We start from the raw sequence: 26,784 nt of genomic DNA on the forward strand, positions 1-26,784 counted from the left end.
GAGTGACATCACAGAAAAGGAGAGAGCCGCCTCCTAGTCATCTCCTTGAGAGCTGTTCCTGTCAACCACCTTTATGCTTAGACATGCCCTCCTCCCCCGCCCCCGCCTTGTCACCCTGGGCCCTCAATTACCCAACCTCCTCTTACAGCATAGGCGACACTTCTCCACAGCAGGTCAGAGGTATCTGAATCAGAACGGCAAGACCGATCCTGAATTGGTTAGCAGAGCCCTGTGGAACCTGCTCTAAGTAAGGGAATCTCAGCTCAGACAATTACCTGAGAGAAATGGCTCAAGTTGCTGTCCTTCCCAGGCAAGCTTTGCCGGTCGGACCCACATGTATTCAGCGCAGACCGAATGCCCAGCGCAGTGCAGACAGGCTCATCATCAGCTCCGCTCAAGGGGACAGCAAAAGCAGTAGAAAACATGAGTCCTGTCTTCAAGAAAAGCCTAGCATCAAGTTGCAGCAGCAGCAAATATACTGAGGAAACATTTAACCCTTAATCTTATTCTGAGTCGATTTCATGTCTTCCTAAGGAATGTTTAACTGTTTACAGCAGGGGTTGGTTCATGCCAGATTTACCCACCACCTGCTTTTGTTTGTCTCAAGAGAGGAATGCTTTTCACATTTTTTAACAACTGGGAAGAGAAATCAAAAGACAAGTATGTTTTGTGGCACATAAAAATATGAAATTCAAATTTCAGTGTCCAGTAATGAAGATTGATTGACACACAGCCACACCATTCATTTTTGTTTTGTCTGTGGCTGCTTTGGGGCTAAAACTGGCAGAAGCTTGAGTAGTTGCAACAGAGACTTTTTGGCTCACAGAGCCAAAAATATATAGTCTGGCCCTTTAAGAAAAAGATTACCAGTGAAAGCTTGCAGCTTAGCAGAAAGAACATAATTTGGGGAATCCAGACTTGGATCAGGATCTTGCCTGTGCCACTTAGCTTTCCACATCAGGAAAATGAGAATAAGAAGATGTCCTTAATAGGCTGTTGTGAGGATTCAATAAGCTATTGTAAACATAGCACAGAACCCAATGATCTAGAACTAGTATAGATGCTCAATAATTATTGGTTACTTTCACCCAACTTAGTTGTTATGCAAATATGATTTCTAGGCACTGAAAGGACAAAATTGCATGAGATCTAGTCCTGCTTTTAACTGGAGAGAGAGACATCTCCAAAGATAAAGGGGAAAGGAATGGACCTAATGTATGTATGTGATCGGTTAAAATCTTTCCTCCCCACCTATCAGGGAGAAAGGGAGGGAGGGAAGAAAGAAAGGAGTTACAGATGTGATTACTCCCTAAAGTAATTAACCAGGATTCTGTGGTTGAGGATATCAAGGACAGACCTCTCTTGAGGAGGAGATGTTTTAGCTGAGACCCAAAGGGTGCATTGGAGCTGGCCATGGGCCTGGCCTGGAAACAAGAACCCAACAGCCCCAGTGGGGGCACGGGCTTGCCTTGTTCTGGAACTGACTGCAGGGTGAGGGGCAGGAGAAGCTTGAGGTGAGACTGGGAATCAGGCAAGAGCTTCCTGGGCCGTGATGGGATGCTCTGGAGTTTGGATTTTGTTCTGTAACACAGTGGTAAAGACAGCCCCTAGCTGAGCACATCAGTGATCTTTTGTACATTACTAATTAGTAATAATGACTAGTGTAAGATTAATTCCTATTTATCATTCCTCGATCAATACTAATTTTACAGAACCCCCCCCTTGCATTTCAATAAGCTATTTATTACTGTGCTTTGCTTTGCCTACCCATGTCTGATCCTCTCTCCAAATGTTCATATGATTGTAGGACATCAAGGGACACATTCCTAATTCTGTGCTCCAACTGTGACTTAGATGGCTAGGGCAAAAAGGACTCCCAGTAGCCTTCACTTATCATTCAGTATTTCCTAGAGAGGTATTTATCACTACATCATCTCCCCGCCCCTCTCTCTGGCTCCTCATGGCTCCTTCAACACACAGATGGGATAATCCAGATGGTTCTGGACTGTGGAGCATGGCCGTTCCAGCACCTTCTACTGCTTTATCTTACCACACTACTCCCCCATTTCCTCCCTTTTTTGGAATTATCACCAAGAGGTACCTCAAAATCTTTGTATAATTAAAGTAAAAAGTTTGTATTTGAGGAAAAAATCCACAGGAGTAATTCTGCACAGGGTAGAATATTCCCCAAGGGAAACTTGCCTCTGGAGAAAAGAACTGTATCGTTGCCTCCATTTCACAGATTAGAACAGAGAAGTTAAGTGACAGTCCCAGTGTCACACAGCCAGGAAGCGTCAGAGACCAGATTCAGTCCCAAGTCTGTCTGACTTCAGACCCTAGCTCTTTGCAAAACCCTCTGCTTTGGCCCAAAGGTAGCAAGTGGGCTAAGGAGATGGGCCAGAGAGAACTTCCTGATGCAAAGTTTGTGACTCTTCTGGCTATGATTGGGAGATGGACAGTCATTTAACACAAGTGCAGTGTTTTGACTTCCTGGCCTGATTTGTCCGGGCTCCACCCATCCTGGATGAGCTAACTGCACTGTACAGAGCCTCTAGGATCTCTGTTTTTAACCAGTTTATTTGTGTGTATCAAAGCCCTTTTTCCAATTAGCCATTCAGCAGGTATTAATTGAACTTCTGTTAGGTACCTCTGGGCAGGTCCTCTGTCTTATTTCTGAACTCATTCATTTATTTATCAGCTCAGTTGTAAGCATTCTCTGGGTCTGTCTGCCAGGCCTGCCATAGGGATGGGTTCTCCTGCCCTGGAGAACTCAAGAGGGGACCCCGAGCAGCAAGATGAGTAGTGTTAAGGGAATAGCTTGTGGGTGGAGAAGAGACACGTGGCCAGCTGTGCTTCAGGGTCCAGGAAGGCATCCAAAGAGAAGGCTGGGAAGGACGAGGAACAGAGAGAGTAGGGGGTAAATGGAGGCAAGAGGGAGAAAGAGCAAATTATATTTAGCTCAGTTAGAGCTCAGAATTTCATGATTTTTTCTTCCAGTGTTATAATCGACATACAGTGCTGTATAAGTTTAAGGTGTAGAGCATAATGATTTGACTTACATGCATCACGAGGTGATCACCACAGTGAGTTAATGAACATCCATCCTCTCACATAGATACAAAAGAAAAAGAAAAAAATATTTTTCCTTGTGACGAGAACTCCTAGGATTTACTCTCTTAAGTTTCGCATGTAACGTACAGCAGTGTTAGTAATATTTATCTTCTATATTACATCCCTAGCACTTATGTATCTTAAAACTGGAAGTTTGTACCTTCTGACCACCTTCATCCAATGCCCCCTCCCCATATCCCACACCTCTGGTAACCACAAACCTGATCTCCTTTTCTGTGAGTTTGGTTGGTTGGTTGGTTGGTTTTTAAAGTATAATTCCATGATTTTAAAGAGATTCATAATTGTTCAGAAGACATCCAGTTGTAAGAGGGCTGGGGGGAAAAAAAGTAAGCATAGCTTAGGAAGTCTGCATGCCCTTAAAAGCCAACATCAGGAGGCCAGCAAATTCCTTTATTTTCTGATCCCCACCCTCCCAATACAGAGTCCATCCATCCGGGATCCTCTTTGGTTATCGTGATTCCTAAGAGTCCCCCGGAACAATTGCTGACAGGTACAGCTCTCACCACGCTTCCCCTCCCCGACTTAACAGAAGCAGAAATTTGTTTCTGGGGAGACGCCTCACCCTGCATTAAAGAGCTCCTTAAAAGGATAAAGGGCTTGGTTCCACTTTCCCCCACCCCCTTCCTTCTTTCTGTGTTACTGGAAAAGTCATCAAGGGAAGGACACTGATTACTCTTGCCCAAAAGCTTGAACCAGGGATCATTTTGCACATTCTTGTTTTTTGTTGTGGTTTTTTTGGTTTTTTGCGGTACGCGGGCCTCTCACTGCTGTGGCCTCTCCCGTCACGGAGCACAGCCTCCGGACGTGCAGGCTCAGCGGCCATGGCTCACGGGCCCAGCCGCTCCGCGGCATGTGGGATCCTCCCAGACCAGGGCCCGAACCCGTGTCCCCTGCATCGGCAGGCGGACTCTCAACCACTGCGCCACCAGGGAAACCCCATTTTGCACATTCTTTAAAATGATTGACACCACAGAAAAGCTGGGTTTAGTTCTCCCTTCTCTTTCCCCAGCACGCAGTGCATGCCCTGCTAATCCAATTTGGAGGAAATCCTCTCCCGTGAACGGGATAGCCTGCGGGTTTGCCACATCAGGCTGGCAGAGAGCAGAGAGCACATCCATTCGTGAAGGTTCAGACCCCAAAGGTTTACCACGGCCTCCTTGCCTGCCAGATTCACTTTCTAGTAGATAGGGCCCTTTGTGTGCCCACAGGAATAATGTTAATAGTGCTAGCTAACATTTATTGAGCAGTTGTTATGAATGTGATACTTCAAATGGATTATTTACTTCTTTAACGTTCACAGCAGCCTAAGAGGCAGGCACTCCTCACCGTCCTGCAGTATATCAGCTCGCTCAGGGCCTTTGCACGTGCAGCCGATTCTGCCGGGGTTCTCGCCCCATTATCAGCGTGGCATGCTTCCTCGCCTCCCGCAGGTCTTTGCTTAAATAACATCCCCTTCTCAGAGAAGCCTTCCCCAACCACCCGTTGAAAATTTCAACAGGTCCCCCACCTGAGTCTTCCTGCCTTTCTATGCTCTATCATTATCATCATATATCATCTGTATGTTTAACCTACTTAGTTTGCTTGTTGTCTGTCTTCTATTTGTGTAAAGCCTCCATGAGGATAAGGATTTCTGTTTTCAGAATGGGTTCTGGTACATAGGAGACTCTCAAACAGGTATCGATTGAGTGGAAAAAAAAATGTAATATCACCATAACCATTTTACAGGCTAGGAAAGAGAAGTCTACAGACATTCCCACACAGGCCCCAGGTTCTATGGAAAATAAGTAATGGATCCAGAATTAATCTTCATCTCGGGCCTCCAAGTCTTTACAACACTACAGGGCCAGCACTCGACCAAATCCAAAGCCTTCTCTAGAACTATGGTTGTTCTAGGAAACAAGGAGACAGAACTGCCTACTCACCCCATTGAAATGTCCCCTTGAAGTTGGCTTTGGTACAATAGGGATTCGCATTCATAGAAGAACTATCTCAGCCCCTCCTCTGCTCTGGACACTTGCTTATTGAGATCCAACTCCCCAGAAAGAATTCACTTCAGTTCAACACAAGTGCAGGTCATTATGCTCCTCTTGAGCAGACCAACTGTGTGCTGGAGATGGTGTTGGAAACTGTGGGTACAGAGGACGTGAGATACAGGGCCACCTGTACGTATCTGCAGTTACTGCATCTTAACGTCGCAGGCGTAGACTGGGTTACGTAGTGCTTTTCTGCATCTGGTTTCCTGTACTAGTCACGTCCTACTTCATCTTCTCAACAACGGTATTAGAAAATGCATGGGCTTGGGAGCCGGATGAAACTGTGTTGGGCTTCTTACTTATTAGCTTCTTAGTTACTTACTCAGTATTTATGGGATGTTTTAAGGAATAGAGGTGATGGGCATCCCTAACACAGTACCTGGGACCCCTGCCTGGGGCCTGGCAGGTACCTAGTAGTGGGCTGCTGCCAGCTTTGTTAGCTATCAGTGTCATCATTTATTTTTGGTCAGCTTATGAGTGGTGGATTCAGTGCCTACAGGTGAATAGGAGCTTAGTTTGGGTTTTAAGAAAAGCTGCCCCAGGTAATAACAGTAGCCCTTATTTAATTGAAACTAGCCTTTGTGTTAGTCACTGTGCTGCGTGGTCTACTTTATCTTTTTTAATCCTTATCACAGTCCTATGAGTTATTCTTTATACCTATTTTACAGAAGAGTACACTGAACCGTAGAGCAGTAATTAGGTCACTTAACCAAGGTCATGCAGCTAGTAAGCATGGAGCTGACATGTGGATTGATGCTGGGACCTTTCATCTCTGTGGTCAGATCCCCACGTAATCCAAATATGGGACTTGGGAAGTGGCTCTCCTTGCTATCATTCTCAAACTAGTCAAGGAAGCAACAAAAAGTATCAAAGCTGGAGTCCATAGACTTACGTTCAAGTCCTTATTCTGCCATTTGCATAAGCATCCCAACTTTAGGACATTCAGCTCACTTCTCTGAGTCCTGGTCTCCCCATTTATGGAAGGTGAAGAGATTGCCCTAGATGATGTCCAGGGGTCCTTCCTACTGCATGGGCCTCTGATTCAGAGAGACAGCCCCTTCTTTCAGCCTGCTGCAAGCCTGCAGGATCAGCCACACTGCCATTGGAGTCAGAAAGACCTCGATGGAAACCTCAACTCTGCGGCTCATGAGCTGTACAACCTCAGTTTCCTTACATGTAAAAGAAGCGTGACCATCCCAATTTCACAGGGGCAGTCAAGGGATTAAGTGAAATAACATACATGTAAATAGTCAGGATCCCATCATCTCCTCAGGTAATTCAAGGTATTTTAATGAAGGGACTGTTTATGGGATGGACAGAGAGCACTGAAGGTGTCGGCAAGGAGACTGAGGCACCGGAGACCAGCAGAAGCGGCAGCTGTTACCAGCTCTGGGCCAAGAGATACGTGTTAGTTTCCTAAGGCCGCCATAGCTCAGGACCACGAACTGGGTGGCTTAAACGGCAGGAATTTATCTTCTTACCATTTTGGAGGCTGGAAGTCCAAGATCAAGGGTGGTTCCTTCTGAGACCTCTGGCCTTTCCTCGTGAGATGGCTGTCTCGTCCCTGTGTTTTCACATGGCCGTCCCTCTGTACCTGTCTGCCCAGGTTTCCTCTCCTTATAAAGATGCTGGTCCTCCTCGATTAGGAACCTCCAATGACCTCATTTTAAGTTAACACCTCTTTAAAGACCCCACCTCCAAATAGAGTCACATCCTGAGGTCCTGGGTGGGGGTTAGGACTCCAACATATGAATTGGGGGAGAGGGGCACAGTTCAGCCCATAGTAAGATACAAAGAAGAGGTGATGCTGCCAGACACCAGTGAGAACTAGAGCCGTGGAGGTGGCTGCCCAGAGGAAGCTGCAGGGGAGGGGAGACAGGCCCCGCTGGAAACACCGCCCAGACTCGAGAGCGCGCAGGGAGGATGGCACCCTCCTTCCTCCCCCCTCCAGTCTGTCGCGATGCTTCCGAGGGGAACTCTGCCCCCAGGGATCCCAGGCAATTCCGTCTGTGATGGCCGTGAGCTCTGCATACCTCACCGGCTGTTCTTTCAGCACCTGCTTCTTCCTCGTGTGCGTGAACGATTGAATGATGAAAAGATACGTAGTGTGCCCTTCCGTGTGGGTTCACTTTGTTTAAGTTGGAAATGGCAGGAAGACTCCTTGCCCTTCCACAGTCCACTAGCTCGGCGCTCAATCAGGCTCTAGCACACGTGCAGCTGGTCCGCACTGCCCGGCTATCCGAGCCGTCTCACCCTTCTTGGTGAGCAAATGAGACATCATCCTGTGCAGTGAAGCATCTAGCCAGGCCGGTAGGGAGATGAAGGCTCAATATTTGTCAAAAATTAAAATCTCCATTCCAACAAGCCAAGCAGCAGATCGGACTTCTGTTCAGGGAGTAGTTATTTTTCAGTACCTGATAGAAAGCCCGTGGGGCTGTGGACCCCCCAGGCAGGCTCTGTGGCACTGTGCTGGGCTCTTGCATCTACCTCTGGCTTTTCTGAGCATCAAAACATGCTCCATTTTGTTCAGTGGGCATTTTAAGATCAACACCTCGGACACTCTATATTTTTCCCCTATACAGATCCAGAAAATACTTTCTTCAAACTGAAAGAGACAGGCTGGAGAGTCTTTAATAACTACCTTAACTACAGTGGGTTTGCACTCAACAGAAGTGTATACAAATGACACCAAAAGACATGTTCAAGAATGTTTATAACAGCTTTCAAAACTGGAAGCATCCCACGTGTCCGTCAGCAAGGTAATGGATAACTAGGGTGAGATATATTCATAGTGTAGGTAACGATCCAGAATTAAATGAACAGACTACAACATGCAGTAATGCAAATGGACTTCACAGAAATAATACTGAGCCAAAAGGCCAGTCATAAGAAAGGTGACGGGCTTCCCTGGTGGCGCAGTGGTTGAGAATCCGCCTGCCGATGCAAGGGACACGGGTTCATGCCCCGGTCCGGGAGGATGCCGCGGAGCAGCTGGGGCCGTGAGCCATGGCCGCTGAGCCTGCACGTCCGGAGCCTGTGCTCCGCAACGGGAGAGGCCACAATAGGGAGAGGCCCACGTACTGCAAAAAACTCCCCCTCCCCCAAAAAAAGAAGGGTGAATACTGTATGATTTGATTTATATATAATTCAGAACCTGATAAAACTGAACTATGGTGTAAGAATTCAGGATAATGGCAGGACAGTGGGTGTATGTGTGAATATAAGGGGGATTCTGGTCTGTTCATGATGTTCTGTTTCTTGGTCCAGGTTCTGATTACAATGGTGATTTCACTTTGTGAAAGTTCATCATGTTGTGTACTTAGGATCTGTGTACTTTTCTGAATGTATATTATACTTCAGTAAAAAGTTTACTTATAAAAATCTTGGTTAAAAAGTATTTGCCAGCCACCAAAGCCTTTATGTTCTCAGTCCTATCACAGTTCTGTTCAGTGAGAAGAAGAGATGTGGTACAATTCTGTTCTCTTAAAGGACCGCTCCCTATGACATGAGATCTGAACCCACCTCCTTTTAAAGGAACCAACCTTGCTTGCCCAGAACACACCTCTCTATTTCAGTGCCCACAGCACCTCCAAATGCTTCAGAGCAGGGACCACTGTGTTTTCCATTTCTGTGTACCTAGTGCCTGGCATGTAGAAGTCGCTTGATGGACATTTATTGAAAGAATTAATGAGTGAGTGAGTGACCAGTCTTTTATAAGGTCTGAGCAGCCCTTTATACTCCATCCATCCACACTTTCAGAAATCCCAGCAAAGTCAGGGAAGGCTTCAGGTGGAAGGATTTCCATTTTCTCTCTCTGATAAAGAGCTTTTGAGAAGAAAAAACACTTATAAATTAAAAGGTTCTACTTTCGCTTTTTATGATCAAAAGTGAGTCCTAGGTAAAAGCAGGGGATTTTAAAGTAAGTGAATTTTAATAAACTCACCTTCTATTGGGTCATCATGCATGAGAAGAGGACTCTAGCGCTTCAAAGCAGAAGAGAGGAAAGTCGAAATTATGTGGGTCATCGTCATAAACATTTCCAGGATGAGGGCCGGCATCTTCCCCAGAGCCTCCTGTGTAGCCAACCACTCAGTGCCCACTTAAAGTTTTGTTTCTCTGGTTCAAGCCAGTGAAGCCACAAGAAACGCTAAAGGACCAAAGAATAAATCTTCATTTTCATGTATCAGCCCTTACAGTGCAGGTGGAGAGCTGAGAAAATGCAGGTGGAAGTGAAGGGAAAAGCAATATTCTACCAGCTTCCTGGGGGAGAGCAGGGGCACAGGGAAGAGGTCCTGGTAAATAAGTCTAGAAGGTGTTGGATATGGTAACCACCTTTGAGATTCGCCATGCACACTGATAAAACCAACACTGTTTAACTTTATTTAACCCACTATCTCCTAAACTTATTTAGCATAGCTAACTACCTGCTTCCCACAACACCTATTAGCATCCTGCAGAAGGCCATGGAAAACACTGCCTTGAGGAATAAAAGGTTTAATCTGAAACCTGCTCTGAACTGGTCTGAAGGCATCAGGTAGCCACTTTGGACCTCAGTTTCTTCTGAATTAAGGAAGCGCATGATCAGAATTGACCAAGTCAGTTCTAGCCGTATTCTTTAGCTTGGCTGAATCATGAAAGCTGGCTCCATGGAAAGAAAGAAAGAAAGAAAGAAGACAAATGGCAGAACCTCCTCTTAAACAGCAGGTTTTCATAACATGAGCTTAAGGTTGTCCATTTGCTGAAAGGGTTTTAAGGCGTTCTCCTGGCCTGCAAGAGGTGGTCCAACACAGGCTGCGAGGTTGTGGACTCAGATGGAGAAAGAAGAGGATTTCTGTGCCGTGTGGGAGGGAGAGTTGATATAAGTTAGCTCTGGAACGGTGTGCTGATTTAAATATTTCTTGACTACACCCCATGGTCCCTTATACCGGGTTAGAACCCACCTGTGCGAGCAGCTTCAGTCACACAGGGCCACCCTGCCTCTTCTGGCCTTGTATGCTTGGTCTCTCCCAGGTTCTGACACATGTAGTCTGGTTCTGGCCTGTGGTCTTCACAGAGTCCCCCAGACATTCACATTACTGTTCCTCCAGGAGCTCTCTGACTTGTTTTGGTTTTAGGCCACCGATTCAGCAAAGTCTCGCCATATTTACTATGGGCATGTACAGAGACACACACGCACACCAGGAGGCAGCATGGCGTGGCTGAAAGACCACAGGTCTAAGAGTGAGACTAATTTTGCCACTCACTAGCTAAGTGCGAGCCTTAGTTTCTTCATCTCAAAAATGGGGATAATTCCATCGACCTAGCAGGCTTGTCGTAAGAGTCGGAGGTCATCTAGGTTATGCACCTTGTCTTTAGGATACAGCAGTTGCTTAATAAATAGTAGGTGACAGTCATCAGCATTGTCACCATTTTTAATCTGTTCTCCCTTTTACAGTTGCATTGGTAAAAATCAATATCTGGCTCATTTTTTTAAAAAAGCATTATTTTCTCTCTCCACATCCACATCCAGCTTCCTTTCCCTGCCATATTGGCTACCGAGATGTTACTACATATTCAGTTTGGGGGAAAAAAACATTGTCCTCTGATCCACAGATGAAACAACGCCCTTCCTCTGGACCAGATGTTCCCAGGAGAAGCCTTTGATTTTTAATTTATTTATTCATTTATTTATTTAGTGTTGGTCTCTTAAGCTCCCACGCAGCACAGCAGGAGAAGGTAAGGCTGTGTGAGCCCCACGCATCCCAGCCAGCTCCGTTGGGAGAGCCTTTCAAATTCAAGGCATGCTGCCTCTGTGCAGAGTGCTGGCCTCCAGGGCAAAGGGCTTGCGCTGTGCTCCCAGACCCCAGTGGCAAGCATGGAAAGGGCAGATCACGCAGCAGCAAAGGCCAGAGTCAAGCTTTTTGGCACCCCTGTCCCCCTGACAGCAGGGAAGCAGTGTCAACGTCTGTCTGGGGGCACTTATTCCAAAGCCGAAGCTGTGTTGTTTCAGCTTGAAAGGGTCCAGTTTCAGAAGGAGCCACTTTCATCATTTTAACTAGGGCTCACTTAAAAAGCTTGTTCCCACATTACGTGTGTGCACATGATTTGGATTAATTCAAGTGGGAATCAAGCAAGTTTAGTGCGTGATAATTAGGTACCTTAATGAAGAAATGTATAGTTTCTGTAACTGTTATTTACAGACTTTTAGGTACCACTTCATATTTCCAAAGGCCTTCACAATCATTAATTAGGGTATCTCCCCAGCACCATAGGAGTTAGGTCAATAAGTAGTTAGAGTTATGTTTCCCTGGAAATGCTGTTTTTTAGCCCTTGTACAATCTGGGTACAAACTCCCAACCTTTGAAGAAGCAGGCAGATTCTCTTATAAGTACATATTCGTGTGATTATATTTAACAGCTTAAACAGACTCCTTAGCTGCTTACGAACGTAATTTACTCACATGATTATTCTTGGGGTGGATTTTCTTTCCATCAATTTCTTTTCTTCCTGTGGGTTGTATCCCTTAGTAGCCACTTGCAATAACCCCAAGGGACATCTTAGTCATGCTGGTGGTGACACCCTAAGTGACTATTGACAGAAGACTAAGAAGCAATATGGACCTGGCAATATGTCACTTTTTTTTTTTTTTTTTTTTGCGGTACGCGGCCCTCTCACTGCTGTGGCCTCTCCCGTTGCAGAGCACAGGCTCTGGACACGCAGGCTCAGCAGCCGTGGCTCACGGGCCCAGCCGCTCCGCAGCATGTGGGATCCTCCCGGACCGGGGCACGAACCCGTGTCCCCTGCATCGGCAGGCGGACTCTCAACCACTGCGCCACCAGGGAAGCCGTATGTCAAAATTTTTAAGTGTCCAGTACATTCTACATGCACAAGGAGATTTTTAGAGAGACCCGTGAGTTCAGGCTCATAGAGGCATTTTGGGTATGGACATTTATTCTCAATGAATATTTCTCAAGTCAGCAGTATTGAGTACTGTTCCTACTGTACTCAGGACTTTTTTTTTTTGATGTCATAGAATCTTTACTTCAAGGTAGGAAATAATAAATCATGGCATATACCAGATGCTTTTAAAGATATAATTTTTAAGTCCTTCTAATCATCTTGGAGTTAATGTGTGATTGTCCCCTTATTACAAATAAGGAACTGGGGCTTAGGATCCCAGTGACTTTTTTAAAGAGATACTGCAATAAGTGATCATATCAGGACTCAAACCCAGGACTTATGTTTCCAAGTCCAGCACAGTTTTCATGTTACACACAGCTCCCTTCTGTGATAGCTACAAAAATGCCTGTGTTCCTGGAATTCATTCTACTGCATCAGTGTGAGGATACGGGGATATTTATTACACAAATAACCTGTGGTTAATTATAGATTTATGAGCAAAGACAAATGTTTTCACCCATGCTAGACAACTTTATGCAGCCTCTTTTTAATTGTCTTCTTTGAGAGAAGAGAGGGAAATGGGTCATTACCTTTTAAGGTCTGCTATTCAAATGTGGTAGAAAAGATCTGCTGCCTGATTGACATTCACAGCCCTGGAGGGAGAAGTCTGTCTGGCCTGACCTTCAGCAGGTAATCCTCTGCCTCTTTTAGATTTCAGTTTCAACATCAGTTATTTCAGGAAGCTTTTCCCAAATGGTCCCCCCACACCCAGATCACAGTCAGTTCCCCTGTCCCCGGTTCCCCACAGTTTTTCACGCATCTCCTATCTGTCACTGTTTTCCATTTTCTTGGTTACCCATCTCCCTTCCCTGTTAGGCCTTGCTCCCCAAGAACAAGGACCGTGTTTTACAAACTGCTGAGTCCCCAGTTAAGCCAGTGAATAGAACTGTGGGAGTTACTCAAAAGGTGCCTCTAAAATGAATTGTGTGTACATTATATTTCAACATCTGTATGCGCTGCAGTGTGCTTGCCACCAGAAGTTTAGTTTCCATCCATCACCCTACAGTTGACCCCTTTTATCCATTTCACCCTCTCCACCTTCCCCTCTGAGAACCACGACCCTATTCTCTGTATCTATGTGTGTATAATGTTGTACACATGAAACTTATATAATGCTATAAACCAATGTTACCCCCATCCATTTTTTTAAAAAACAAATTTCAGTTAGGTTGCACATAGTAGGTGCTCAATAAATAACTGTTGACTGAGTGAGTAAAAGAAGAGATGTGAAAGGCACTTTATATGTAGATTCCATGAGTCTCTGTGATGGCCTGTTTTGTAAGAGAAAAGGAAGATGGGGCAATTCAAGATGTTTCAAGACAAATAGCACCATCAACACAGCAATCCTTGTACAACATGGGAGACGGTACCCCAGCTGAGCGCTCAGAAGTGTGCCCAATGAATTGGGATTAGGATGTTTATTGCAGCACTGTTTATAAGAACAGAAACATGGGAAACAGCCAGAATGTCCTTCAGCAGCAGAATGCACAAGTAAACTGTGGTGCAGCTATACAAGGAATGAATAAAGTGATTACAATGAATAAACTAGACGCTGAAACCGTAACATGGTTAACTCTTAAAAGCCATAACATTGGGTGAAAAGGTAAGTTAGAGTAGAAAATATGCACTGTGAAACATACTGAAAATGCCATATATTGTTTATTAATATATGCATAGAGAATACAAATTAAAAAAACATGCAGGGAAATGAAACCCAGTCACTCCAGGATACTGGTTACCCTTGGGAAAGGGAGGGCTACAGTGATATGGTGGAACTTCTCATTTACCTGTGACATTTTATTAGAAACAGCAAATGTGGCAGTATATTAACATTTATTAAATCGGAGTGGTAGGTTTTTGTCATATTAGTTTTGGTACTTTTCTGTTAGTTTGAAATAGTTCATGCTTCTAAAAATTAAATTAAAATCACACAAAGGAGAAGGTTGGGTAACTGGGAGAAGGACCCTACATTTCTGCCTTTAGTCTTCTGTTCTGGACCATCCCCCCACCTCTTTTCAACTAGCCTGGCAAACTATATGGAGTCACATCTGCCACTTAGGACTTGCTAAGTCTTAACACCATTTAAAAGCATCAATTCTCAGCTCAGTCTCCAGAGACTGATAGATCTACCATTGATGCCTCCAGAGGCTTCAAAATGTGCATAAGTATCTTTCATCATTGTTTATAGTTTCTGCATTCCTCATTTTTTTCTATATATTGGAGCATCTAGCCCTAATTCTAAATCTAATTAGCATTAGTTTCTGCAATAAGATTTAGTGAAATTCTCTTTCATATGTGTGACTGGAATCTATTTTCTTGAATCCATCACTATATTCTCTTGTTTTGTAATGCTGTCAATTTTTCTTTCCTTTCTCCCCCAAAGAAGCAATCAAATAATACCCTTGTGGTGAATTTTGCTCTTTCTAAAATTCCTCCCGTGTTTGGGGAACACTTTCAGTGGTGTGCTGGACCTAACTCCCCCTGGCTCAGGAGGGCCAGTTGTGCTCAGTCCTTCCCAACTGCTTGTTTGATGACATCACATCAGTGGCTTGAAATCGGCCACAATGAGAGTATTTACACCATGGCAATCAGCAGTCGCTACAAATCAAGGTTCGGGGTGTTTTTCCCCTGAAGAGCTAGCTGGTGGTTAAACATTTACCAGCCTACCACTAGGGGGCGTGACAGTTTTCTGAGTTTGCAAGGCAAGTAGCATTTTCCTCCTTTTACCCAGGTAGAAACCAAAAGTCAGAAAAGGAGAAGGCCTTGGCCTGAGTCACAGAACTCCCCAGAGGCATTGCTGGGGCTCTGGTCTGTGTGGTATAGCTGAAGAAGCACCAGCTTTGGAGTCAAGCAGATCTGAGTTTGGATCTCATAGAGCTGCTCTTGTACTGTGAACTGTTCAAGTGTTTGACCCACCCGCCCCCCTCAGTTTCCCCACCTGCAAAATAAGGATGACAACATTTACCTTATCGATGCGCAAAAAACCTAACAAAGCACAAGGGAGATATGCAATAAATATGATTTGCCCTTCTGACTTACAAGTTCATATCTCTGTGTATTATCCCATTCTTCCCATAACCATATATATTTTATTTCAACTCTCTCTACCTGAACAAACACCTTTCACTAAATAGTGAATATACTTTTGGGCTTCCCTGGTGGTGCAGTGGTTAAGAATCCACCCGCCAATGCAGGGGACACGGGTTCGAGCCGTGGTCCGGGAAGATCCCACATGCCACAGAGCAACTAAGCCCGTGCGCCACAACTACTAAGCCTGCGCTCTAGAGCCTGCGGGCCACAACTACTGAACCTGCGCTCTAGGGCCCGTGCTCCGCAACAAGAGAAGCCGCCGCAATGAGAAGCCCGCTCACCGCAACTAGAGAAAGCCCACTCGCAGTAACGAAGAGCCACCGCAGCCAAAAATAAATAAATAAATAAATTTATTTTTTAAAAGAATAGTGAATATACTTTTTCTCCAAGTATGTGCCACTGGAATAAGTAGAAAAAAGTCTCAGTGTTGACATTTAAGTGTGATTTGGGGATCAGTTTCTTTCCAGCAATCTTAGAAAATGTACTAGGTATCAACGAAGATCATTTTTCAACTGCCTGGAGTTTTCTCCACTGACTGTTCTGCTGAGCTAAGCTTCCTGAGGAGTATTGACTTCGGAGGCCATCGGGGCCACAATTCCAGCCACCAAAGTAACTGCAGTGGCCTGCAGGGACATTCTCTTGGCTGTTCGTGTTCTGTGCTCTGTACTGTCTCTGCATGCTCTCACCGACCTGGTGGTAGACATTTGCTCCTAAGCCATTCAGCTAAGCCAAAATGTATTTTTCTTTTTAGACTTTTACTAATGTATTTTTACCTGAATAATACATTTAGTTGTTTTTAACATTTTAAAAAATACAAAGGTGTATACAATGGCAATTTCCCTTCCTAGACAATCCCCCCTTCATTCAGGTCCCTCCCCATGAAAACTAACCCCCAAAAAAGAAGGTGAAAAGGAGAAGGAAGCAGCCTCTGACTATTAGTTTCTTATGAACCCAAAGGCTCTTGGAGCCCCATCTTGAACACCCAGCATCAGCACAGCCTTCACCATAGTTTCCATCTGTGTTGATTCTGTTGGACCTAAGAAGTCTGTTGAAACCAGGAATATTGCAACGAGCTCATATGGCTTATCAGTAGGTATAGAGCAAATTGGCAAAGACATACCCAGAATAAAGTCAGAGAGGATCTGCTTTGTTTCTGTAAAGATAAATGGCATATGTTGTATAAACACCATCCATCAGCTAACCCTAGGTAGGTTGTCATATACTTGGAGAAAAACATAAGAGAGAATCTGTGCTTACAGGTGATGTACTATGTGTCAGGTGCAGTGCTAGGCTTTTTTTTTTTTGGTGGTAAAATAAACATAACATAAAAATGCCGTTTTAACCATCTTTAAGTGTACAGTTCAATGGCGTTTGGTGCATTCACGTTGTTGTGCAACCATCAACAGCATCCATCTCCAGGGAGTGCTGGGCTCCTTTGCCCATCTCACTTAGTCCTTGGGACAGCTTCTGAGGTCTGTGTTAATGTTCTCCACACAATGAGGATATTTCAGAGAGATTGTTTAACGTCTCATCCTGAGTACCTGGCAGAGCCTGGGGTGAATCCAGTTGTGTTCATCTCCAAAACACGTAGACAGGTGTGCCTCGCTGTCTCTCTTACTGTCATTTTTTTCCTCTCTTCCATCCTATACTGTTGTCTAGGGGTGATCCTGCTGCTTCTGGATAAACTGCGGAAGATGAAGTGGGAGCAGATGTGGAGGCTGACCGCAGAGAGGGAGTTGATGGGCATGCTGTCCACATCCTTAGCTGATCAGGTCAGTAGCCAGCTTAGAAGGTACTGTTATTCCTGAGCACCCTGCTGCTGTTTCTCAAACTTGCAAGTGGTTGAGTCTGCATTATTTTTCCAGATCTGTATGACTGCTTACTTGGATAGATCTGCCTTGTACTTGCCAGCCTAAGACAACAGCACTCCCCTTAGTTCATTCCCCTTGTTCATTCGTGTGCGTGTTCAGCAGACTTGCCCTGCACACTGTGCGTGCCAGGGAATATGTTCAGAAATAGGATTACAGAGATAAATGAAGGACACAGTCCTTGGCCTCAGAGAGCTCATAGTTTATTGAAGAAGAGTCATAAGTAAATGATAATTTGGTGTGTTAGGAGGTCACAGTCTTCATCTTGGTGTAGAACATCCAGTGCCTGCCCCCTGAGATTCCAGAATACCAAGGCATATTTCCCAGACAAGGTTCCATTTTCCTTTCTGGCAAATAGAATCTAACTTTTTTTTTTTTTTTGGTACGCGGGTCTCTCACTGTTGTGGCCTCTCCCGTTGTGGAGCACAGGCTCCGGATGCGCAGGCTCAGCGGCCATGGCCCAGGGGCCCAGCCGCTCCGCGGCATGTGGGATCCTCCCAGACCGGGGCACGAACCCACGTCCCCTGCATCGGCAGGCGGACTCTCAACCACTGCGCCACCAAGGAAGCCCTAGAATCTAACTTTTGAAGCAAATCCTTTTGCTTAAATCCTATACTATGACTCCATCCTCAAGGGAAATGCATTTAAATAGAAGGAACAAACCTCCTTGGCTGGTGAAACCAGCTTTTAATCCAGGCAATCTGAAAAAGCCCATGAACTCCACCAACATAAATTCATTAAAACCCCATTTCTCATTTTGGCTAAGAAATACAGAGGCCTGAGCCTTTGACGTTGAATCTACCAGGGTCACACATCTAGATTATGAGTTTCCCATGGTATAAGTGGCCATCTTGAAATGTAAAGACGATTTCTCTGAGTTCTCTGCATTTTATCCTTTCCTGTTTAACCAAAAAGCAAGCTCACTCTCCCTGTTTTTGTTCAACATTCAGTTGTCTGATTTGTTGAATTTTTGCAAAGTTTTCTAATGTGGAGGAAACAAGAAACTCTGTGGTGTTAGTTTACTATTTTTTTTAGCATTGTATTTCCCAAGCAGCCAGAAACTGATTTCCTTTTTCAAACGTGAGATATGGTATAATGAATGAGTTAAAAATTACCCAGGTAGCTGTTTTAAACCTGAGGGGAAAATTGTCCTCCATCATCATATTTCAAGTCAGGTCATAATGACTTGAGTGTGTCCCCAAAAGCTAGCAGTTGCCTGTCCATGTCCAATGAGGATAGTTTATTCAGCCATCTCCTGCGAAGGCCCATAATTCACCTCCCGACACCACCTGTCAGCAGCTAGTTAATATGTGTGGCCTGGCTGGTGCAAGAGCTTGGAGAAGAGCTGGAAAGAAGTAAAGCCTCCCTAGAAAAGTCAGAGTTGGATTTGGAAATGCAGAGCACGGGCACAGGCACCCTGGCCTGCAGGAATCCCAGGTGCATCCATCATCGAGTCTGCCCAGCGCCCCAGGGAATGCTGCTGAAGCAGGATATATAATTTGTCTCAGCCCCTCAATAGGGAAAGCAACCTGTCATCACGCAGTTGCCTCTCCAGGAGGCTCAGGATGGATGACACAGGGTTCCTCGGTGAGGTGAGAAGAGGGGCGGAAAAGTGACTTCATTTATTTTATGCTGGCTCGGGTGGAAAAGACGCTCCATGTCTGCCCCCTTTGCTGGATGGTGCTCACTGAGACCAGCAGGACCCATGAGCTTCAAGTCAGTGTGGGGCATTCCCCCCTCTCTATCCAAACATGACTGCTTGGTCTCTAGAGATAAAAGGCAAGGGAAAGGCCCTGAAGTGCAAGTGAGCCTGTGCTCCGAGCAGGAGGCTCAAGAGAGATTGCACAGGAGATGTGGTGCCTCAAGAGCCAGCGTCACAAGCGGAGCCCATCTGACTGTTTTGACTGTATCTCTGGCTTTTATCCCCTAGGATATTTTCAACGCTGTCATCAAACAAAACCCCTTCCTCGTGTATCAGCTCCCCTGCTTCTGGAACGTACAGCTGTCAGACCACACCCGCTCTGAGCAGTGCTACAGAGACGTGTCTGATCTAAAGGTAGGGTAAGGAAGGCCCTGGTGGGCGGTGGCAGAGGGAAGCTGGATGGGGCAGCGCCCTTCAGGGGGATGATTGGCTCGGAGCCTTGTGTGCAGTGTGGTGAGAGAGAGAGAGAAGGGCGCAGAAGAGCAAACAGAATGGGCTTTTATTGTTTTGTTTGTTTGTTTGTTTGTTTGTTTGTTTTTGCGGTACGCGGGCCTCTCACCGCTTTGGCCTCTCCCGTTGTGGAGCACAGGCTCTGGACGCACAGGCCCAGCGGCCATGGCTCACGGGCCCAGCCGCTCCGCGGCACGTGGGATCCTCCCGGACCGGGGCACAAACCCGCGTCCCCTGCATCGGCAGGCGGACTCTCAACCACTGCGCCACAAGGGAAGCCCGGGCTTTTATTCTTTGTGTTGTTCTCCGCACGCCCCCCAACGCCCTGTTTTGGCTCTCTGGAAAGCATCAGGCCTCCCAGCACAAGAACCAGCTTGTGTGGTTATTCTTCCTGCTACCTGCTGCTGGCTGTTTTGGTTCATGTTGGCTCCCCAAATCCAGTCATTTAATTCAAATGAAAACATTTATTGAGGGCCTCCTTTGTGCCAGGTGCTGTAGATATGGATATGAATAACTTATTTTCTACTTTCAAATCATTCTTGGCAGAGAGGAGCAGAGAGACATGTAAGGAAATAAATGTAAAAAAATATGACAGATGCTATGATAGTCATGGATGAGGTGAGATGCCAGCAGGGAGAAAGGACAGTGATAGAAAAGCCTTTATCCTTGGTCTCTAAGTACCAAACACAGTGGTAAGACCTGACAGGAGGTAGACAAAGAAAAAGGGGTGTGTGTATCAATTACCTACTGCCACAGATAATGCTGCGTAACAAACTATTCTCATAGGGGCTTAAATCATCAACCGTGTATTTAGTTGATGAGTCCACAGGTTGACTGGATGGTTGTCTGATATTCACTGGCTTAGCCAAATGTCTATGGTCAGCTTCAGATGGGGTGGCTGTGGCTAGGGCAACTTGGTTCTCCTCCAGTGTCTCCTATGTGCTGTCAGCAGGCCAATCTAGCTTGTTCTCACGGCAAAGCAGAGGTAGAAAAGGAAGCCCTAGGGCACACAAGGAAACCCAAGTCCTTTTTGCTGACATCCTATGTGCCAAAGTAACTGTGTGGCTGAGCCCAGAGTTAAGGGGTGTGTCAGAATTCCCTACCTATAGTCGTGAAGAGTTGAAAGAGTGAAGAACTGACCTCAGCTATTAAATGACAGATTAATGATTTGAACCCAGGCCTGTCTGACACCAAGTGTGTTTGCCCTCTGGCTGTAACAGAAGAACTAGATACATGCATCCATAGAGAGTTTGTTTCATTTAAAATTTATACCCATTGCCCAGGTGACGATGTGGCAACGATAATTGCAAGTTATAAAAAGGAAAAAGGGACCCAAACCTTGCTTTTCTAACAAGTCAGGCTTCTCTTATTGGTTTCTGGTCCATATCCACATTATGTACATATTATGTCTTATTTATAGTCAAAATTTACATGGAATTTTGTATTCTTCCATTGCTTAGCCATTCTGGTTACCTTAGTTGTTTCCAAACTTTCACAAATATAAATATTGAACAGCTCAAAGTTCACACCTTCTCAGGAGTGAAATCACAGAGTCAAAAATAAAGAACTGTTTTTTAATGCACTTGAAGTTCATTGCAAAATCTTTAAATCTTTGTTCTTTAAATCGGCATTTATGAAATTCCTTCAATGTGTCATGTATTTGTTAGACATAAGGAAAATAGATGAAATGCACAGGAATATTTCCAAGAATATCATAAACTAAAAGTTCAAAGGGGAGGAGAATAAAACCAACCCTATAAAGAACACCTAAAAACACTGCATAAAAATTTTTTAATGTTTTGAAAGCATAGCTGATCAGTTCATAAAGTAATTGAAGTAATAAGCAGAGGCCAAAAAACAGTAATAAAGTGTGACTCCAGAATGATAAGCAAAAAGCAGCTGCATCTGACATTTGCTGGGTATTTGCTTATCCTTGGTGTCTGGGAGCCTGGTATAAATGTAGGTAGCTGTATAATTATTATTCAAACAAGGGAATGATACCATGGGTTGCACTGGGATAATAGGCCTAAATCAAAATCAGGCAACCCACACGTATAGCCATTCTGTTGAAATGCTATGTGTGGGAACTTGGGCCCCAACACGAAAAACCCACAATTAGAAGACCCTGGCATAAAGTCAGGATCCATGAAGAGTGATATCCTCGGTAGATAAACAGTTTAAAAACCCATAGTATAGGAGGAAACAGCAGAGATTGTTGCCTGTTTCATTCTTTGCTTTTGGTGGAGTAAGGGAGAAATGTTTCCCCTGAGAATTCCTAACTTCAAGGCTGTGCTCATATTATTTGGGGAGCTAAAATTATATGTGTAGGGCAGAAATACAAAGAAAAAAATGAAAAATTTCCAGACCCCTGGGAGAAACAAACAGAAATCTGATCTTGAAGAATACTCTCAAAAACAAGACTTCAGAATCCTTTAGGTGGAGTCTCTAGAAAAATGAGTTCTCAGTCAGTTATCACTGAACACACAAGGAAGTAAGCTACCATGAGAGAGGGCAGAAACTGACCATAGAATTAAACCTCAAAGACTACAAGTATTAGACTCATCAGGCATGAAACATAATATAAGCATTTGTATTATATAAAAAATAAAAAAAGAATATTGAAAGTAGGTTAGAGGAACAAGAGATTCTCAAAGATGAATAGGCCTATTTAGATCAACTAGGACTTGTAGAAGTGAAAAATATAATTATTGAAATTATAAATTAATTAAATGTGTTAAGCAGTAGATTAGACCCAGCTGAAGAGAGACTTAGTGAGCAGGAAGAGATATCTAAGGAAATTACCCAAAACACACACAGTGAAAAAAAGAGATAGAAAAATAAAGGGAAGTTAAGGTATCGGGATATGTCTAATTAGATTATCAGAAGGAGATAAAGAGAAAATTGGAAGTGAGGCATCATTGGATGGGGTGGTGACTGGGAATTTTTCAGAACAGTTAAAAGGTATCCATAGATACAAGAAGGATTGTGTTTACCAAGCAGTGTAAAGAGAAAGCCATATTTAGACTTACAGTAGTGAAATTGCAGCACCCTAAAGAAAGTTGATTTTAAAAATAGCCAAAGAGGAAAGACAGATTCTCTACAAAGAAATTCCACATGTGTGATGAGAGTTCCAATGGCAGAAGCCAGAAAAGAGTAGAAAGAATATCTTCAATGTGCTGAGAGACAATAACAACACACTGTATACCTAGCAAAACAATCTTTCAAACATGAGAGAGGAATATCCAGATGAGTAAAAACAAAGACAATTTACCACCAAAATACTTATGCAAAGAAACGTCCAAAGGAAAATGTACTTTGGAATCCTTTGGAAAATGATTCCAGATTCAAAAAGGAATGTTGAACAAACAAATTAGAAATGTATTGAAACTCTGAACAGTTTCTAAATGATAGCAATAGTAGTAATAATAATGTAATTTGTTTGTTTAAAAACATTATACCTAAATTATCAGGCAGTGACATCGTGTAAGTCAGGAGGGAAATGATGAGAATTAAAGTACTCTTTGAGGTCATTGCTTTGTTGAGGAGGGGGATGAGATATTAAGTTTAGCTGCTAAGCTAGGTATGCATGCTAACATTTCAAGGTTAAGCTCTAAAAGAATTGGAAAAAATGGGTGAGATGGAATGGAATAAGAAAAACCAAAATAACCAACCAAAATACCTCAGTCGTTTAAAAGAAGAATTAGATGCAAGAAAAGAAAAATAAATCAGAGCATAGAAAAAGTAGGGGGAAATAGAGAACAAGAAATCAAAATGATATAAATAAGTCCAGATATATCAATAATCAAATAAACGAATTTTGCCAGTGAGAAGATAGGTTGTCAGATTGACTAGGAAGCAATATTCAACATATGCTATTTATAAGAGACATGCCTGATACAAAACTACCCAGAAAGGTTGACAGTAAAATTATGGGAAAAGAATATCAGGCAGATATCATCCCAAATAAAACTGGTTGACTATCTTGATATCAGACAAAGCATTGGTAGGTACAGAGATGGTCACAACTTAAAAACAAAAAGTTCACCAAGAAGATATAAATGCAGATTCATTTACTCAATCTCTTAATGTTTTTGAGTCCAGTGATTCTTCCGAGTTCTAGGAATACAACAAAGATTAAAGCAAACAAAAGCCTCTCACATGTGGAACTTTCTCTCTAGGAGATAAAGCAGAGTTATAGGAGATAATAAGAGAATACTGTGAACAAAATTATGTCAACAAATTTGAAAACTGTGAAAGGAACATATTCCTAGAAATGTATAATTTATCAAAACTGACTTAAGAAAAAAATATGAAGTCTGGATTATTTTCTAGTCATTAAACTTTCTTACAAAGAAAATAGTACCCCTAGATAGATAGTGAGAAGAAGATGTTCTACCAATTTTTTTTTAATCAAAAGGTATTTCCAGTTTTTAGTCAACTTTTCCAAGGAATAGGAAAAGAGGAACACTTTTTAACTCATTCAGTGAGGCCAGGATATCCTTGATACCAAAACCAGACAAGGAGATTACAAGAAAGGAAAATTGCAGGCCTATCTCATTCAGGAATACTGCTGTAAAAATCTTAAGCAAAATATTAGCAGACTGAATCCAGCCATGTATAAAATAGATCATACGTCATGGCCAAGCTGGGTTTATTCCAGGAAATACAAGAGTGATCTAACATTGAAAAAAATCCACAAGTGTCATTTAGCATGTTAACAGATTAAAGGAGAAATACCATCTGATTATCTAAATAGATGCAGGAAAATTATTTGATAAAATTAAATATTCATTTGTGACAAAACCTCTTATGAACAGAATCTACTGAAAACCTACAGCAAACTTTTGCTGAGCATTTGCTTAGCGTTCTGCTAAATAATTAAAACAGTAAGGCGCCCACGAACACCCACACATTTATGGAAACTTGATACATGACAAGGTGGCATTGCTGGCCATTGGAGAAAGGATGTAATTTTCCATAAATGGTGTTGAGACACCTGATTATGTGTCTGGAAATGATGATAATGATATGATAATCAGGAAAAATTGAAAATGGGTCCCTGTCTCACACCATATACAAAACTTACTCCAATGGATTAGAGACTTCAAAGTGAAAGGCCAAATTAAATGTTGATTTTTTAAAAATTAGGAAATTAGCCTATGACCTTAGAATAGGGAAAACACCAAAAGCATATATCATAAATGAAAGAGTCAATGAATTCAACCATGTTGAAATTAATAACTCCATCAAAGTGGCATCAAAAAGAGAAAAGAAGGGCTTCCCTGGTGGCGCAGTGGTTGAGAGTCCGCCTGCCGATGCAGGGGACATGGGTTCGTGCCCCGGTCCGGGAAGATCCCACATGCCGCGGAGCGGCTGGGTCCGTGAGCCATGGCCGCTGAGCCTGCGCGTCCAGGGCCTGTGCTCCGCAACGGGAGAGGCCACAACAGTGAGAGGCCCACATACCGAAAAAAAAAAAAAAGAGAGAGAAAAGAAGAAAAAGTTTCAACACATACAACTAAGGACTAGTAAACAAAGTATACAAAAATTTTTAAGAGAAATGTGTAGAATATAAATTCATTTCACAGAATTGCAAAGAAAATGGCCAATAAACACTTGAAAAGATGTACAACCTCCTTGATAATCAGGGAAGTGAAAATTAAGACCACAAATAATTGAAAAAGTGGTACTAATCAAGTCTCATTTAACAGTAAGAACTCTCCTGTAGTGTTGATGGGAGTGTAAATGTATACAACCAAATTGGGAAAACACTTTGGCACCATATTGTAAACTTGAAGTAATACCTATTTTATAATCTAGGGCTTGGATGTAATTGGTCAAAAATTGCAGAAAGCATTCCACCAGCTACCAGTGGGCAAATGGTGACAGACTGAAGTCAGGCCATGTGTCCTCATAATAAATGGCATTGTTTGACTGGGCAGCACAGTAGACTTAAAAGCTCAAGTCTTATTTTCATATCCAAAAGAAAAGCAATAAACTTCCACAAAAATCAGTGCAACTAAAAACCTTGGCAGGCCTTATTGAAAAAGGAAGGAAATTCTGACAGCCTACAACGTGGATGACCTTTGAAGACATGCTAAGTGAAATACTCCAAACACAAAAGGACAAATATTGTATGACTCCACTTATATGAGATAACTAAAATACTCAAATTCATAGACACAGGAAGTAGAATAAAGGTTACTAGGAGCTGGGGTGAGGGGAGAATATGGAGTTAATGGGTACAGAGTTTGAGTATGGGATGATGAAAAAGTTCTGGAGATGGATAGCGGTGATGGTTGTACAACAGTGTGAATGTACTTAAGGGCACTGAGCTATACACTTAAAAATGGTTAAAATAGTAAATTGTATGTATATTTTACCACAATAAAAAAAAATCTGGGGCTTCTCTGGTGGTGCAGTGGTTAAGAATCCACCTGCCAGGCAGGGGACACGAGTTTGAACCCTGGTCCAGGTAGATCCCACATGCCGCGGAGCAGCTAAGCCTGTGCGCCGCAACTACTGAGCTTGTGCTCTAGAGCCCGTGAGCCACAACTACTGAAGCCCACGCGCCTAGAGCCTGTACTTCTCAACAAGAGAAGCCACCGCAATGAGAAGCCTGCGCACTGCAACGAAGACCCAACACAGCCAAAAATAAATACAAATAACATAAATTTAAAAAAAAATCTGGGGGTGGAGGGACCTTGGCAAGTGCCCTATTAAATTGATTGTTTTTAGGAGGATTAGTATGAGTTTCATTAAAGAAACCAGTCATAAGCCAGTATATTTGGCATGATTTCTGAGCACCTCTAAATTGGCAGCCACAAAAAGGAAAAGAAAAAGCTTCATAAATTAGAGGAGACTCTTCATTTGCAAACTTTCAACTTCTGTGTTTTACAGATGCCAACAAAGCTTGGTCTCCAAGTGTATGTCCCATCTGCCCACCATATACATACCAATGTGTTCATGCTGCCATATTTATTGAGTGATTACTATATGCCAGGTACTGTTACAGGTCCTAGTGATGCCGCAGGAAAATAAACAGACAAAGCCATTGGTCACGTAGAGTTTAGGTGCTGGTGTAGCAGATGGCTGTGCCTCTTTGGCATTGCTTAGTGTTGCTTAATTATTGTCACTTTGAACCTATCAAACGAAATAATTTGTGAACCCCCTTGGGCAGCCTCTTCTATATGTGAATAGAGGAGTTTCCATCAAATGACAAAACCATGAAGATAGATTTAAACCAAGTTTAATCCATATCTTTTTAGATAAACCTAAAAAAGAAGTCATTTTATCACTGATAGCTTATCTAACAAAATCTGACACAGAACCCTAAAATGCAGGCAATATATGAAAGCAGAGCTGCCCTGGAGGTGGGGAGAGGCTTAGGGGATGAGGGAGAGAGACTGGAAGGCCTGAGCACCACCCTCTGGGTCATATCAGGGTCTGGACATTGATGAAGAGCCTGAAGAGCTGGTCCAAGAACACAGCATGTCTGTAGGTCCCTCCAGGCCAACCTGGGCCTCAGATTCCAGGGAAAGGTATATCTTCGTTGTTTTCTTTCTTCTTAATT

General features: G+C 43.4%; 1 protein-coding gene across 2 annotated transcripts in view; it reads left to right on the forward strand.

Moving 5' to 3' along the window:
* LARGE1 (LARGE xylosyl- and glucuronyltransferase 1) overlaps window positions 1-26,784 on the forward strand; it is a 594,073-nt gene that overhangs the window by 497,489 nt on the left and 69,800 nt on the right. For both annotated transcript variants that reach the window (XM_081247956.1, XM_081247955.1), the window contains exons 8-9: window positions 16,854-16,966; window positions 18,993-19,118. In XM_081247956.1, the coding sequence (XP_081104082.1) occupies window positions 16,854-16,966; window positions 18,993-19,118 (239 nt within the window). The remainder of the gene's footprint in view (window positions 1-16,853; window positions 16,967-18,992; window positions 19,119-26,784) is intronic.

Source organism: Mesoplodon bidens, assembly GCF_964165515.1.
Source record: "Mesoplodon bidens genome assembly, chromosome: 11".
In the NCBI taxonomy this organism is placed as follows: Eukaryota; Metazoa; Chordata; class Mammalia; order Artiodactyla; family Ziphiidae; genus Mesoplodon; species Mesoplodon bidens.